At 41.9% G+C, this 15,545-nt stretch overlaps 1 protein-coding gene across 3 annotated transcripts in view; it reads left to right on the forward strand.

The window, feature by feature from the left end:
- The window catches only part of NIPBL (NIPBL cohesin loading factor), a 209,258-nt gene that overhangs the window by 163,862 nt on the left and 29,851 nt on the right, over positions 1 to 15,545 (forward strand). For all 3 annotated transcript variants that reach the window (XM_066618315.1, XM_066618317.1, XM_066618316.1), the window contains 9 exons: positions 3,134 to 3,277; positions 5,813 to 5,902; positions 7,779 to 7,993; positions 8,103 to 8,205; positions 10,467 to 10,565; positions 10,662 to 10,808; positions 13,622 to 13,756; positions 13,984 to 14,082; positions 15,108 to 15,161. In XM_066618315.1, coding sequence (XP_066474412.1) covers positions 3,134 to 3,277; positions 5,813 to 5,902; positions 7,779 to 7,993; positions 8,103 to 8,205; positions 10,467 to 10,565; positions 10,662 to 10,808; positions 13,622 to 13,756; positions 13,984 to 14,082; positions 15,108 to 15,161 — 1,086 coding nt within the window. The remainder of the gene's footprint in view (positions 1 to 3,133; positions 3,278 to 5,812; positions 5,903 to 7,778; positions 7,994 to 8,102; positions 8,206 to 10,466; positions 10,566 to 10,661; positions 10,809 to 13,621; positions 13,757 to 13,983; positions 14,083 to 15,107; positions 15,162 to 15,545) is intronic.

Genomic DNA, 15,545 nt, shown 5'->3' on the forward strand with positions numbered 1-15,545 from the left:
GGCTGGTGATAAATGTAAATAACAAAATATATAACATATGCTCATGTGTGCAAAACCTAAATAAAAGAAAAAGATTGGATGAAATCAGGTGAAAGAGGGAAAGCACATGGATGAAATTTGAAATATGGTTATAATTTAAAACAGCTAGAACAGTGGTTTTCAAACTGGGGCGTTGTGACGCCCTGGCCTGAAGGCCCTGGTCCCTGGTCCCTTAAGTGGGTCGCTAGCGGGGCTGCAGGAACTGGGATGCGCTCACTAGTCCCTGCAGCAGGTGTCCTGGAGTGCGGGGAGCCCTGCACAACTGTCTGCAGGGCTCCCCAGCTTATCAGAAGTGAAAGTGGAGCGATTGCCACTTTTCCTGGGGATTGCGTCGCTGCCTTCCCCCCACCCCCACCAAGACTTACAGTGGTTCAAACTCTCCCTGAGAGTTTGAAAACCGCTGGGCTAGAAGAACAAAATAATGAAGTCAAAAGGTATTGCTGTAGCTTCCTTCCCGTGTTGGAGAAGCTGTGGGTGTTCTGAATCGATATTTAGAAGCACGAGAGCTGGATGAGGGCAAACAAGCTGAAATTAAATCTGGAATGGAAGTAGTTCTCATTAGGAGACCCACTGTGATACAGTGATGGTGTGTTGTGCTGTTCTTGATGGGGTCCTTTGAGGAACCAGATTGGTAGCTTGAGAATGCTGTTGTCCCTGGATGGTTATGTGACAGCTGTAGCACACAATCCATTTGCCCAGCTTTGGCAAGTGTGCCAGCTGTGCATTTTTCTATCTTAAGCAGACCTAGGCACAATCGGCCATGTCTTAGTTACCTGTTGGATTGCTGCAATCCTTTATGACTGTCCTTGAAAGACCTTTTGGAAATTTGAACTGGTAAAAATGGTATCTGTGAGGGTTTAGAAGTAAAACAAATCTTTATCATCATGTCCTGCTGCTGTTACTCCAGCTGCATAGGTTGATAGTTTATTTATGGGTTCAATTCAAGGGGCTTCTGGCAATTAGATTTTTTTCAGCATGTACTGAAGGCCTAGCTAATTAGGCAGACCTTTGTAAATCTTTTATAACTTTCTCTTAGCAGTCTGGGTTGAATTCTTCCTCAGCTCTCTTTGCTGTTTTTGTTGTACTAGTTATACTGATTTTAAGTTCTATATGTTTGTATTCATTGTAAGCTGCCTTGAGTTCTTATGAAAAGTCTGAGGAATTTTTAAATAAACGCATATACATTGATGATGCTATATAAGTAACAAAAATATCACTTATTTGAAACAAAACTGTGTTCAATATCAATGTTTAGGCTTTTATCTTTTCTGACAAAACTTTTCAGCTGGTTTATATTCAAATAGGTGCCTACTGCAAGCGCTTGGACTGAGGGCTGGAAATTTATACAAAAGTATTGAATAATCTTACAGAGCTTCTATTAATAACATAAGAACATAAGAACAGCCCCAATGGATCAGGCCATAGGCCCATCTAGTCCAGCTTCCTGTATCTCACAGCGGCCCACCAAATGCCCCAGGGAGCACACCAGATAACAAGAGATCTGCATCCTGGTGCCCTCCCTTGCATCTGACATAGCCCATTTCTGAAATCAGGAGGTTGCACATATACATCATGGCTTGTAACCTGTAATGGATTTTTCCTCCAGAAATTTGTCTAATTCCCTTTTAAAGGCATCTAGGCTAGACGCCAGCACCACATCCTGTGGCAAGGAGTTCCACAGACCGACCACACGCTGAGTAAAGAAATATTTTCTTTTGTCTGTCCTAACCCGCCCAACACTCAATTTTAGTGGATGTCCCCTGGTTCTGGTATTATGTGAGAGTGTAAAGAGCATCTCCCTATCCACTCTGTCCATCCCCTGCATAATTTTGTATGTCTCAATCATGTCCCCCCTCAGGCGTCTCTTTTCTAGGCTGAAGAGGCCCAAACGACGTAGCCTTTCCTCATAAGGAAGGTGCCCCAGCCCCGTAATCATCTTAGTCGCTCTCTTTTGCACCTTTTCCATTTCCACTATGTCTTTTTTGAGATGCGGTGACCAGAACTGGACACAATACTCCAGGTGTGGCCTTGCCATCGATTTGTACAACGGCATTGTAATACTAGCCGTTTTGTTCTCAATACCCTTCCTAATGATCCCAAGCATAGAATTGGCCTTCTTTACTGCTGCCGCACATTGGGTTGATACTTTCATCGACCTGTCCACCACCACCCCAAGATCTCTCTCCTGATCTGTCACAGACAGCTCAGAACCCATCAGCCTATATGTGAAGTTTTGATTTTTTGCCCCAATGTGCATGACTTTACACTTACTGACATTGAAGCGCATCTGCCATTTTGCTGCCCATTCTGCCAGTCTGGAGAGATCCTTCTGGAGCTCCTCACAATCACGTCTGGTCTTCACCACTCGGAAAGGTTTGGTGTCGTCTGCAAACTTAGCCACTTCACTGCTCAACCCTGTCTCCAGGTCATTTATGAAGAGGTTGAAAAGCACCGGTCCCAGGACAGATCCTTGGGGCACACCGCTTTTCACCTCTCTCCATTGTGAAAATTGCCCATTGACACCCGCTCTCTGCTTCCTGGCCTCCAACCAGTTCTCAATTCATGAGAGGACCTGTCCTCTAATTCCCTGACTGTGGAGTTTTTTCAGTAGCCTTTGGTGAGGGACCGTGTCAAACGCCTTCTGAAAGTCCAGGTATATAATGTCCACGGGTTCTCCCGCATCCACATGCCTGTTGACCTTTTCAAAGAATTCTATAAGGTTGGTGAGGCAAGACTTACCCTTACAGAAGCCATGCTTACTCTCCCTCAGCAAGGCCTGTTCGTCTATGTGTTTTGAGATCCTATCTTTGATGAGGCTTTCCACCATCTTACCCGGTATGGATGTTAGGCTGACCGGCCTATAGTTTCCCGGGTCCCCCCTCTTTCCCTTTTTAAAAATAGGCGTGACATTTGCTATCCTCCAATCTTCTGGCACCATGGCTGTTTTGAGGGACAAGTTGCATACCTTAGTCAAGAGATCTGCAACTTCATTCTTCAATTGGGGAATATATATTGGGGAATATATTCATCACAATATTTTGTGATGAGCATTTGGAAAGTGAATATGAGATTAACTTCTGTGTTATTTTGTAAGGTTCATCAGTTTAGTAATAAATCTACAGAGATGGCTTTGAGAGTGGCATCGCTTGATTACCTTGGAACTGTAGCAGCACGACTAAGAAAGGACGCAGTCTCTAGCAAAATGGATCAAGGATCTATAGCCCGAATTTTAAAACAGGTTTGAGTAAAGCTCTTCTGTTCATAAAATATTTGGAATAGCATTCTGTTCTGAACAATCTTTATAAAAATGACATCTTAAGAGTTGATAAAAACAATGTTTACTTCTTTTGTACTACTTGCTGGAGGGTCATTCCATGTCAAGTGGTCTAGTTTTTGAAAAATGCCCTGCGTGACCATCATGGATTTTAATGAAATTTTGTGTGTAGAGTCCCACATGTCTCAAACAAACTTTGGTAAAGTTTTAGGTTTGCTGGTGGAATACTTGTGGAGATATAGCCATTTGTTTGACCTCATACTGCGACCATGTTCAGTACGATTGTGAGATTTTGACAACTTTGAGACATATCTCCCTTGCTATTTTTTCAAAACAAATGAAGCTTAGCTACTTTATACAACTTTTTGCACTCTATTTAATGAAACTGATAGCAATCTTTGTTGAGTGTGTCCAAAGTGGTTAAAATTGCAGCAAAGTTGGCCAAAAAAATCAGTGCTCCAAAAAAATCCAAAGTTTAATGTTGAATAGCTCCAGCAATAATTAAGTAATAATTGTAAAATTTAGTGCATAATATCCCAACTTAACCTTGTTTTCAAATATTTAATTTCAGCCACCTAGCTCTTTCCATTAGTTTACAAATTAAGTGTAAAGTTGATGATTTTTGTGAAAAGGCCAAAAATAGGGTATTTTCAACTTGCTTTTACAAAAAAGTACCTTCTAGAAATGCTTTTAAACTAATATCATCAGAAAGTGCATGTTTCAAACCCCCCAGAAAAATGGGTTTGATTTTCTAACGCAGGCAAACAGTGCCTGAAAAATAGGAACAAAGTTGGGAGACATTGCCATAGCAACAGCCTATATTTCAACATGCAATTCTGTCATTTTTCAGGTCATGCTGATTTTTTTAAACAATTTTTTTATACACATCATTATAACTATTCCATGGTGACATCGTCACTACCAGTTCAAGAACTTGAACTGGTAACCCCATTGCCGTAGGGGCCACGCCCAGTTACCCTGCAGTACCAACCACGGGTGGGTTTCTTCATCCAGGTTCCCAAGCCTGTCATTTGGTTTCTTTGTCAAGGTTCCAAAGCCTTGTGTAGGTATCTGTCTGGTTCCCAAGCCAATGATTGGGCTGCTTATCCTAGGTTCCCAAGCCTAAACTGGGTATCTTATATGGTTCCCAAGCCAAAGTCTGCAGTTCAATTTTAACCGTTAACCATCTTTTTTTTACATTCTGTTGCATTTACGAGCCACTTCCTACAACACAGTTTCTGGAAATTGATATTGTCAACCAGGCAATGTAACTGAAGGAGCAGGGAGCATGCAAATGAGGTGTTGCTCTAGAACCCAGCAAATGTTTTGCCTTTCTGGCTAATATAACGACTGAGCAGGACCTTGAGGATGCATAAATTTTATCATTGCGTCATTTTGTTCAGGTGAGACTTCAACAACATTGACAGTCCACCATTTGTCATCCTAAATACGGGCAACATAACAACTGGGAAACAGTTCAGATAATCTCAAACACAGAATGAAATTATCAGAAATTTTGGTGACAAAATTTATTGTGTCATTTGTAACTTTGCTGACAGAGTTTGAGTTGACTGGTACAAATTGGTGATGCTCTCTAGATGGCTGCTGCTTTCTTGCCATCTTCTCGAAATTTTTTGAAAGTCTGTACCAATTTGTACCTCCATTCTGTATTTGAGATTATCTGAACTGTTTCCCAGTGGTTATGTTGTCTGTATATATCACTTTCCAGAAACTGTGTTGAAGAAAGTGGTAGAGTACTACCAAGTATGTAACCAAACTGTAAAAGTTTTGATTCTGTCAGTAAATAAAAACTAATACTTGGCAGTATCAGCCCCCCTCTCCCATTTGGGATTCAGAGGATCATGTAGGCACAACAGGACTTCTGCAACCTCACAGCTGCACATGCACTCCAGCCCTCTACCCAGCAAATGTTTCTCTTGAAGGTTGGAGTCCTCTGGAGCATATCCAACACAGTAAAAGGAACTACAGTTGAAAGTAAAAAGGCAGGGAGCTTTGGGTGCAGGCACCCAGGGGTTTTCTGAATCTCACCTGCTGAGAGTATAAAGCAGGTAGAGTTTTTGCTTTCATCTGAAAATACAGTTCAAAGAGGTAATACTTTTTTGAGAGCGAGACAGTGAAATATTGAAGGTGTAATTTCACATGGAATTTCTACCAAGTAATAGTATCCTTTGTTCTTATTTGACAGTACAGGTGTTACCTTTTAAACTTTGGTCAGTCCCATAAGTTTTCCACTTTGAAGAACTGCTTGTGGCAGGATATTTAAAAAGATCTGTTCTCTGTATTATGTGAAAAACATGAGTATGAAATTTTGTTAAATCTGGCTTTTTTAGAATCTCTGTAGAACTTGTCGTGTCTCTTTTTATTTTGTCTGCTTTGAGTACCTTAAGGCATGTTTAGAATGCAAAACTTTGCTTATGCGGATTTTGACATTGGAAAGATGGTGTGAATTGCCTTAAAGTGTATTGCTATATTCTACAGGTCTCAGGGGGAGAAGATGAAATCCAGCAGCTACAAAAGGCATTGCTAGACTATTTGGATGAAAATACAGAGACTGATGCATCGCTAGTGGTATGTTTCAGTTGTCAGAATGCAAGTCTGTAGCAAAGAGCATTTCACCAGAGAGAGATCAAGAGAGGAAATAAAGAATATGATTTGGAATCTATTTGTAACTGTGACTTTGGTGACACAGTTGCCCAAGTTTTGAATCTTTTCAAAGGAAACTAAGCTCCAAACTTTAGAGCAGGGATGTCAAACTTGTTTCATACAACAAGCTGAATAGCATTCATGATACCTGCTGAGGATCAGCAGGAGGTGATGTCATTAAGCAGTTCATGACCAAAAATAAGCACTTTTTTCTCAGTTTATTAGCTGCAAGTGACAGAAGAGAAAAAATACAAAGCTTGATCATAGTTTCAAGATATGGGAGAGCCCAATTTTCACACAGACCACCCTCTCAGCAGTAACACCTCTGAATGGCTCAGCAACTGACAGCAGTTGATAGTGGTGCTGGGAAAGCCTTCCGACGAGATAAAAAGCTTCTGAGGGCCGCATCTGGCCTGCAGGCGTAATGTTTCACACTCCTGGTTTAGATCTATTTTGGATGATGAAAAAGAGTTGCAAGGAATTGAGTCACGTTGATCCTCTCCCCACAGTTCAGGTATTGTTGAAAGTGGAGAGGTGTGTGTTTCCATGTTGGAAAAGTGCACATTCTTCCAGTGGAGTGATAGCTGTTTGCTTATATTTATATGAGTACAGAATAGCATAAAAATGGCTATGATTCAAACTGGTGATAGTCACAAAAATGACTATCACAAAAATGAATGCACCTCTTATCAAAAGAAACAGCAAAGAGTATGTCATGTCAATAGTAGTTTCCTCCCTTCTCTCCATACAGTGTTGTAAGGGGAAAAGAATCAAGATTTGTGTTTGCATGGATGAGTTATGAACATAGTTCTTGTAATGTTGCTTATGGATAAGCAGAAGTGAAAAGCATTAGGAACTTAAAATTGTTCAGGAGAGTGGATCTTCATTATTGTTCTGTCATCTGTTAAGGAGAAGAGTACATAGGGATATTTTCCCATCAAAAGGTGGTGGTGAATAATACTTACATATTGTATTTCAATGAAAAAGATCACAAAGTGGTTTACAGAGAAAATCAAATAAATATTATAGACAAATGGCAGATATGCTGGAGTTCTGGCTCTGCTTTCTTTGGTGCAGTTGGTCATACTTTCTAGTGGGTGGAGGAACTATCAGAAGGGAGAGACAAGGCCGTATTACTCCTATAAAGCTCACATTTAACAAGCAGTGCAAGAATGAGGATATTTCTCTAAATGAGGTGTCTATACAGGTGGACCTGTATATGCATGGGTTCAGAATCTGTGGATTTGACTTGGCATGGGTTCAGAACCTATGCTGGAGGGCACCGTGTGACCTCCCAGACGCAACTGGATGCACCTTCAGTTGCGTCTAGGAGGCTTTCTGAGGCTCTCAGACCACCCCCTGGAGGTGTTGGAAAGGCACTTCCGGTTGCATCCAGAGATCCTCTGGCCCAGATCCACAGGTTTCGGCATCTTGGGGGGGGGGGGTCCAGGAATGGATTCCCTGCAGATAATGAGGATCAGCTGTAATTCTTTTCCTTCATCATTTTAAACCCTCTCAGTGTAAACTGCAGAGGAGCTTGTTTGTAAAAACTGTAATGTGTGTGTCAATATGGACTGGGTAAATCAGACCTATGTAATTCAAAACACAATTGGCTTGAAATGTGGTGATCTTTTGGTCCTTGACATTGGATTTTTATTAAATGAACTAATTTTATGCTAATTATTACTAGTATCAATAATACTGCAACATGATCTGGCACGTTTCTTCTTTAACATGCTCTGACCTTTTCCTTCTTCCCTCGCACCCCTTTGTTACCCTGCATTCTCTCCTACCACACCAGTTTTCTCGGAAATTTTATATAGCCCAGTGGTTTCGGGACACAACTATGGAGACAGAGAAAGCAATGAAGTCTCAAAAGGATGAAGATGCATCTGAAGGAACACACCATGCAAAAGAAGTTGAGACAACAGGACAAATCATGCACAGAGCAGAAAGCCGGAAAAAATTTCTTCGCAACATCATTAGGATTGCACCCTCTCAGTTCAGTACATTAAAGTAAGTTTCACTAATTGTTCACTTTATTAAATGACCTTTTGGCTTTTATGCACGGACATTTTCTGTGGGAAAACAAATCTTTAAGCACTGTTCTGCAACTTTGTTACAGGATGAACTCTGATACTGTGGACTATGAAGATGCTTGCTTGATCGTTCGCTATTTGGCCTCTATGAGGCCGTTTGCCCAGAGCTTTGATATTTATTTGACTCAGGTAAATGGTGCCAGAAGTCTAAATGAAACGTGGTCGGTTTTCTGGTTCCAAACATTTATCTGGTAGTGTGCAATACCTTTTCATTGACTGTGGTTCTTCAGTAGGTCATAATAGTACTACATGCTTCTACACTTCTGTATCAATCACAAATGCACTTTTTATCCTTCACGCATTGTGCACTTATTCTAAATATACCAAATGTAAAAATACATACCACACTTTTTCTTCTCTTACAAGAAGCCTAAGGCAGCTTACAGTCATGATTTCAGTATAACCAGCAATGAAAATACATTGCAGTCAAAACCAAAAAAACAAATAAAACCTCAACATCACAGAAAACTAATACAGAACTAACCAACTTCCAAAAATAGCTAAAAGCTTGCTGAAACAAACACATGTTCAAATTCCTATAGAACACCAATAATATTTATCTGTATATACAGGTGGAGCCTATTTATTCGTGTTAGTTCCGTTCTGTGACTCGGCGCGATTAACAAAGAACGCATTGTGCTAAATTCCATAGAGTTATGCAAATATGCTGCAGCCTGACAGTTCCAGATGGAAGGAAACTAAAGCAGCTGTTATCAATCCCCTCCCCTCCGCTGTACTCAGCCCTCCGGTTGCCAGCTGTCCCACTTCTTTCACAGGTGGGATGCTGAGCTTTTAAGAGTCTAGTCCTATGCCTGCCTACTCAGAAGTAAGCCCCACTGTAGTCAGTGAAGCTTACTCCCAGGAAAGTGTGGATCGTTTTGTTTGTGTCAGCTGGAGCAGGAGAGCCTGCACCATGGGGGGGGGGGAATTTGGCAAACACTCCCTGGGTTTTTTTTAAAGCAATCCCCTCTCTTCCCCCTCCTGCCTCCCCCTCTGTACTCAGCCCTCCCCATTGCCAGCTATCCCTGCTTCTTTCACAGGTGGGATGCTGAACTTTTAAGAGTCTGGTCCTATGCATTTCTACTCAGAAGTAAGTCCCATTCCAGTCAGTGGGGCTTACTCCCAGGAAAGTGTGGAGAGGATTAGGATTGTAGCCTTGCTGGATTGTTTTGCTTCCATAGGCTGAAGCAAAGAGAGCCTGCAAGGGGGGGGGGGAATTCGGTGAACACTCCCTGGGTTTTTTAAAGCAATCTCCTCTGTTGCTACTGCACCTGTGAGTGAGAGAGAGAGAGAGAGAGAGAGAGAGAGAGAGAGAGAGAGCTCCACCTTGCTGCACATGCACTGGCTACAGAGGTTTTCTGCCCCCCCCCTTCCCCTCTTCAGCCTATTTCCTGGCTCAGGGGCTCCAAGAGTGTTATTGTTCCTTGGCAAGGGGAACCTCTTCCATGGCTTCAGGGCTATTTCCTTGCCTGGGTGAGGCGAAGCCTTTTTGCAGTGCTTTGGGCTGCCTGGAAATGGAGCAGAGGCCAGTGCTGGGCAAAAGAGGCAAAGGTGTGTGTGACTTTCAGTTGCCCTGCCCCATTCGCATTGAGACAAATCCTCAGATAAAAAATCCATGGATAAATAGGCTGCACCTGTATATAATTATACCAGACATGATTAAACTGCAAAGATGTTTTCAAAATATAGTGGTAGAACATCCCCATGTGCTTTGCCTGTATGCACAGTTCTCATTACAAATGTGACATAAATACTGTTGTTACTGTTAGAGCATCTGCCTGAGTATGGAAGGGACAGGGGAGACAGCATCCCTATTTGTACAAGCTACGCCACTGTCCAAGCATGGAAAAGCTATGGGGCTTTTGTAGACCATTGGAGTAGCACATCTGCTGTCACTTGCATGGAATCCCAGCCCCTCCTAGCTACATCCAGCACTATCACATTCTCAAATGATACCATTATAAGAGGACATTATTAGACATCGCAAAGAGTAGATTTATGTACCCACTTCAGTAGCTAGGTTGGTGCACCATGCTCCTTCAGCATATTTTAAAAGTGGGATTTTAGTTATATCTCCCCAGCTTGTGCGTCTGTGTGCTTACATGTGTGTACCACAGAACTTTGATGGAAGGCAACAGGCAGTGCCAACCACAAATAATGATTTGGCTCTTAAGCCAGATCAGAATGTGTGGGTCTGTTTGCCATGTTTACAGAAGGAATGAATAGGGGTGTTGCAGTGGGCCCATTGGTTAAACTACATATATGATAGATGGTTTTTAAAAATTTTCTTTTCATTTTAGCATGTTTTCTCTCTTCGAATTTGTTTGAAAAACATTGCCTCCTTGGTTCCAAAAACAGTTAAAATGCATTTTCTTTTGTTTTCTTGCTAGATTCTGCGCGTGCTTGGTGAAAATGCAATTGCTGTTCGAACAAAAGCCATGAAGTGTTTGTCTGAGGTTGTTGCTGTAGACCCCAGCATACTAGCCAGGGTAAAAGGGGGTGGAATCTGTAATGATACCTCCATTTTTCTAGCTTCACATCAGGTTTTTCTTACTTTGCATTTGTGTTTTGCCTATTGCTTTTAGCTGGATATGCAACGTGGTGTCCATGGACGGTTGATGGATAATTCCACTAGTGTACGAGAAGCAGCCGTGGAGTTACTTGGTCGGTTTGTGCTTTGTCGACCACAGCTTGCTGAACAGTATTATGACATGCTGATTGAACGAATACTGGTATGGTTATTTTCAAACTTTAATGACTATAAATTTTTTTTTACAGAGGGTAGTTTGCTGTGCAAACTTAGGATAAAAAAAAGTGGGATACAATTCGTAGTTCTTAATAATAGCTGTAAAATGAACATGGATGAATAGTGGTGCCTCGCAAGACGAAATTAATTCGTTCCGCGAGTCATTTCGTATTGTGAAAATTTTGTCTTGCGAAGCGCGGTTTCCCATAGGAATGCATTGAAATTTAATTAATGCGTTCCTATGGGCAAAAAAAGTCAGAACAAAGTCAAATTTGGTTTACAAAGTGTTTATTAAGTGCTCTTTAAAGGCATACTTACTGTACAGAGGATTTCAAAAATTTCAAGCACAAAACTTCAACTTTTTAATTTTAAAAATTCGTCTTGCAAAGCACGGCCATAGAAAAAATTTGTCTTGTGAAGCACGGCATAGAAAAATTCGTCTTGCGAGTCACCAGAAAAAATCGCAAAAACACTTTCATCTTGCGAGTTTTTCGGTGTGCGAGGCATTCGTCTTGCGAGGCACCACTGTAGTTTGTTCACTGGATTAGGTTTTGAAATACAGTACAACTATAATTTCTGAGGAACCTCTCAAATAGCAATAGTGAATCTTTCTTTCTTTTGTGTGTGTGTGTGTGTGTGTGCGCGCGCGCGCGTCACTTCTTACTAAATTCCAGATACAGTATGGTCAAGATTTACCATATTTTGCAGTGAAGGTTTCTATAGTTGCTGTACATCAATATTTCTTGATGTTTGTCCCCTGCCGTAACACTTCAGATGGTCCACCTTTTGGAAGTACCACTGGAAGTAACTGGTGATGATGTAATTGCCAGTTACTTTTGGATTGGGAGGCCAGATGCAATGCAACAAACACCAGTAAGAGGCTCAGAGCAGATGCAATGGCATCACTAGGATTCTCGTCACCCGGTGTGGGAGGCCTGTGTGTCACCCCATGTAATGGGTGGGGCAACGCCCCAGGTGGGCATGGTGATGCACCATCGCCCTGCCCCCACCGGTTTTTTGGCTGTACCTTTTGTTAATACACAGATATTTCAATGTAGTTTGTTTCATTGCATTCTGCATGAAATTACACATTGATTGATATATAACATGATGGTCTTTTTCCTCCAAATTCTGGTTTCAGTGATTTTGAAAACTTGTAGAGTCACACACACACACACCTGTGTCAGCTTATTAACCACTTATTGCAGCAGTTCTCAAACTTTTAGCACTGGGAACCACTTTTTAGAATGACTATCTGTCCAGGACCCATTGGAAGTGATGTCATGGCCAGAAGTGACATCATCAAGCAAATTAAAATAAATAATTATAAATAATTAAATCAAAATAAAATAATTAAATAAGGGGGAGCCAGTCCTGTTCCACCAAGTGAATCTACTCTGAAGTAAGTCCTATTGTGGTCAATGGGACTTACTCTCAGGAAAGTGTGGGTAGGATTGCAGCCTGTGAGCCCAAGCCTATGCATGTCTACTCTGAAGTAAGTCCTGTTGTGGTCAATGGGACTTACTCTCAGAAAAGTGTGGGTAGGATTGCAGCCTGTGAGCCCAATCCTATGCATGTCTACTCTGAAGTAAGTCCCATAGAGGTCAATGGAGCTTACTCTGTAGTCTGCCTGCAGTAACAACCCCCAAAAAGAATCAATGAGCTCTTAAGCCCTCCCAGTGCCCAGTTTAAAATTCTTCTACTTCAGGCACATCAGAATATAGACCCTCCTGGCTTCACAAGTGCAAAATAGAAAACTTTCCCCTTACCATTCAAGCCTCTTTTTTGTTCTTTTTTTTGGGGGGGGGGGAGGGAGGCTGCCTTCTGGAGCAGCTCCATTGGATCAGGACCCTTCTGGTGTCCTCACATTCCTTTTGCCTGGCCTGACCACCAGCCAAGGCAAGTCTGCCTACTGGCAAGTAAACGCGACTGTGAGACTGCTTTGCTTTCCATAGGGCTCCATAAACTGGGAGGGAGGCAGCTGGGAGGGAGGAACCTCCTTCTCTGGTATTTTGGGGGGCTGCACTCATTGGATGAGGACCATTCCGACGTCCTTGGAGCCTCTCAGCCTGCCTGGACTAAGGCAAGTCCGCCTACTCGCGAGTAAACGCGGCCATGTGGCTTCGTTTCGGGCTCAGACTTGCAGCTGGGAGAAGGGAGCTTCTCGGGTGTTTTTTTGGGTCTGCATTCATTGGATCGGGACCATTCTGGTGTCGTTGGATTCCTCTCAGCCTGCCCTTTCCAGTGAACTATGGCAAGTATGCCTACTCGCGAGTAAACACGTGATACGGCTCACTTTCCATAGGGCTCCATGCATTTTTTCCTTCCGATTTTTTGGCCATAACTTTTGAAGGAAAGGAGCGATTTCAATTCTGTTTTTGCACTGCACTCTGCTGGCCATTCTGCATCCAACGGTGTATGGCATGATGCGGTAGCTCCTAACCCCGCGATGTTATCACTTCCTCCCCCAGGGAATGTCACCCCCCCAGCATGTCACCTGGTATGGCCTGCACCCCCCACACACCCCTAGTGACGCCATTGGGCAGATGGGAAGGCTTTTTCAAGTGTGCCAAAAGCACATGTTGGAGCTCTGCCCACCGAGCCTCCTACTACTACTTGTCACATTACATTGCTAGTCTTGCTACCAGGCGGCAGGGGTCTGGAGGTCCTGTGTGTACTACTAGACACCACCTATGGTACAACTGCTGCTGCTTGAGATGCTATACATCTTGTACAAAGGGAAGCGCCACCGTTAATTTTCTTAACGTTTGAAAAATTGACTTTCTTTTTCTCCATCAGGATACTGGTATTAGTGTCAGAAAGAGAGTCATAAAGATTCTTAGGGATATCTGCATTGAACAGCCAACATTTCCCAAAATTACTGAAATGTGTGTGAAAATGATTCGCAGAGTCAACGATGAAGAAGGCATCAAGGTACAGTAAACAAATAATTCACTGCATATGCTGTGTCTATCATGCATCATGCTTGAATATGAGACTTTCTTCTTCCTGAATTTCCATTTCCTGAATTTTGCAGAAGTGCTTCTGCCAGAGATGTCCCCAGCAGAGCATGTTCATTGTAATGAGACAAGGGTATTTTTTTGTTTGTTTGTTTCTTGCAAGCTCAATTATTTTAATCTATGACTTTTTTCTCTCTTCAGAAACTGGTAAATGAGACATTCCAGAAGCTGTGGTTTACTCCAACTCCTCATAACGACAAGGAAGCAATGACCAGGAAAATACTGAACATCACAGATGTGGTATGAATTAGAATGAGATCAGTTCTCTCAACTAATGTGTCAATTGTAGTAGAGGGTCTTCTGTCTGATGTGGTTGTGATAGTGTCACAGGTGCATTTCGTTTATCTAATGTTGCATCCTTGGTGATGAATAATGCATCTCTCCTCCTCAACAGTATTACAGATCAAGGGCTCCCCTACTCTTGCACTCAAGCAAATGCTATCATATAAACTGCATATTTCTCCTGAAATATAGCTAACCCTGTGTAGCTAACCCTCTCCCTCTTCTTTCTATGATGAGGTTTCCTGTAACAAAGTTGAAGGAACCTCGGTTCCAATGTAGTATACATGCGGAGTATGAAGACGGATAATCAAATTTACATCTTTCATATTTGCCTAACTGACATTCCTGCACTTTGAGAAGATTTATTTGTTGCTGGGTATGATCTCTGCGTTTCATAGCGTTAGCTTACAAGGAGAGATTTGGGCCATTTTTATCTCTGCTCAGATAATATCTACAGTGGTATTCAGATCCAGAAAACACCTATTATTATGATGAATGAGAGCCAAGTTGGAGGTAGGCTCTTATTTCAAAGACCTTGTCATGTAAGGTTAGGTTAAGAAAAGGCTGTGCTTAGTTAGAGTGAAGACACAACCTAAAATTATATTGATAAGGGTAGGATAAACTTGTCACTTTGAGGCCTGTAGCTCAAAGGTGCTCTGAAGTCCCCTCCCAAATATTCTGCCCCCCCCAACTTGTAATTGTTTTTCATGCATCATCCTTGGCTCTTGGGAACTCAAGTTCAAATCCCAGCCCAGCCTTGTTTAGAGAGTGGAATATTGAGTGCACTACTGGGGGTGCATACATGAGAAAGTTGCCAAGTGGTAGTAAGTTACACTTTGCAATTGCTTCTACCTCTACGTGTCACTGACAAAGAAAAATAGCACCTAATGTTTGCCCACCTCTCCTATATGTAAAACTATTTTAATGTTTAATTCTGTAGAGTTTTAAATCACAGCTCTACTTTTTTGGATGTTTTCTTTTAGGTTGCAGCTTGTAGAGATACAGGGTATGATTGGTTTGAACAGCTTCTTCAGAATGTAAGTAATGACTTGACTAATGTTCATTGTAGAGCTTGATAGACTTTTGGTTGTTTCTTAGCAAAAGAAAACTTATTCAGAGGGATTCAGGAGGGCTGAGTATAGCTCTAAGCTGCTATACTTTTCATCCTTTTCAATAATCTTGACTTCATTAAATACTCTTCTCTTGACCATGTCCCTTCTGTTGCTGGGAAGTATAATGTTTTCCAGTACTAATGAAAATGGCTTTACTAGTACTGAACATCCATGTTATTTCCAGAACATCCCATTTTTAGCATCCATCAACTATGTGTGGTTGAAAGGCAGGTGATAAATTCTTTCCCAGTTTTTGTCAGAGTAATTTTAAGGTCAATGATGTAAGAATGTGACATGCTTTAACTGCAT

Source organism: Tiliqua scincoides, chromosome 2 (assembly GCF_035046505.1).
Source record: "Tiliqua scincoides isolate rTilSci1 chromosome 2, rTilSci1.hap2, whole genome shotgun sequence".
NCBI lineage: Eukaryota > Metazoa > Chordata > Lepidosauria > Squamata > Scincidae > Tiliqua > Tiliqua scincoides.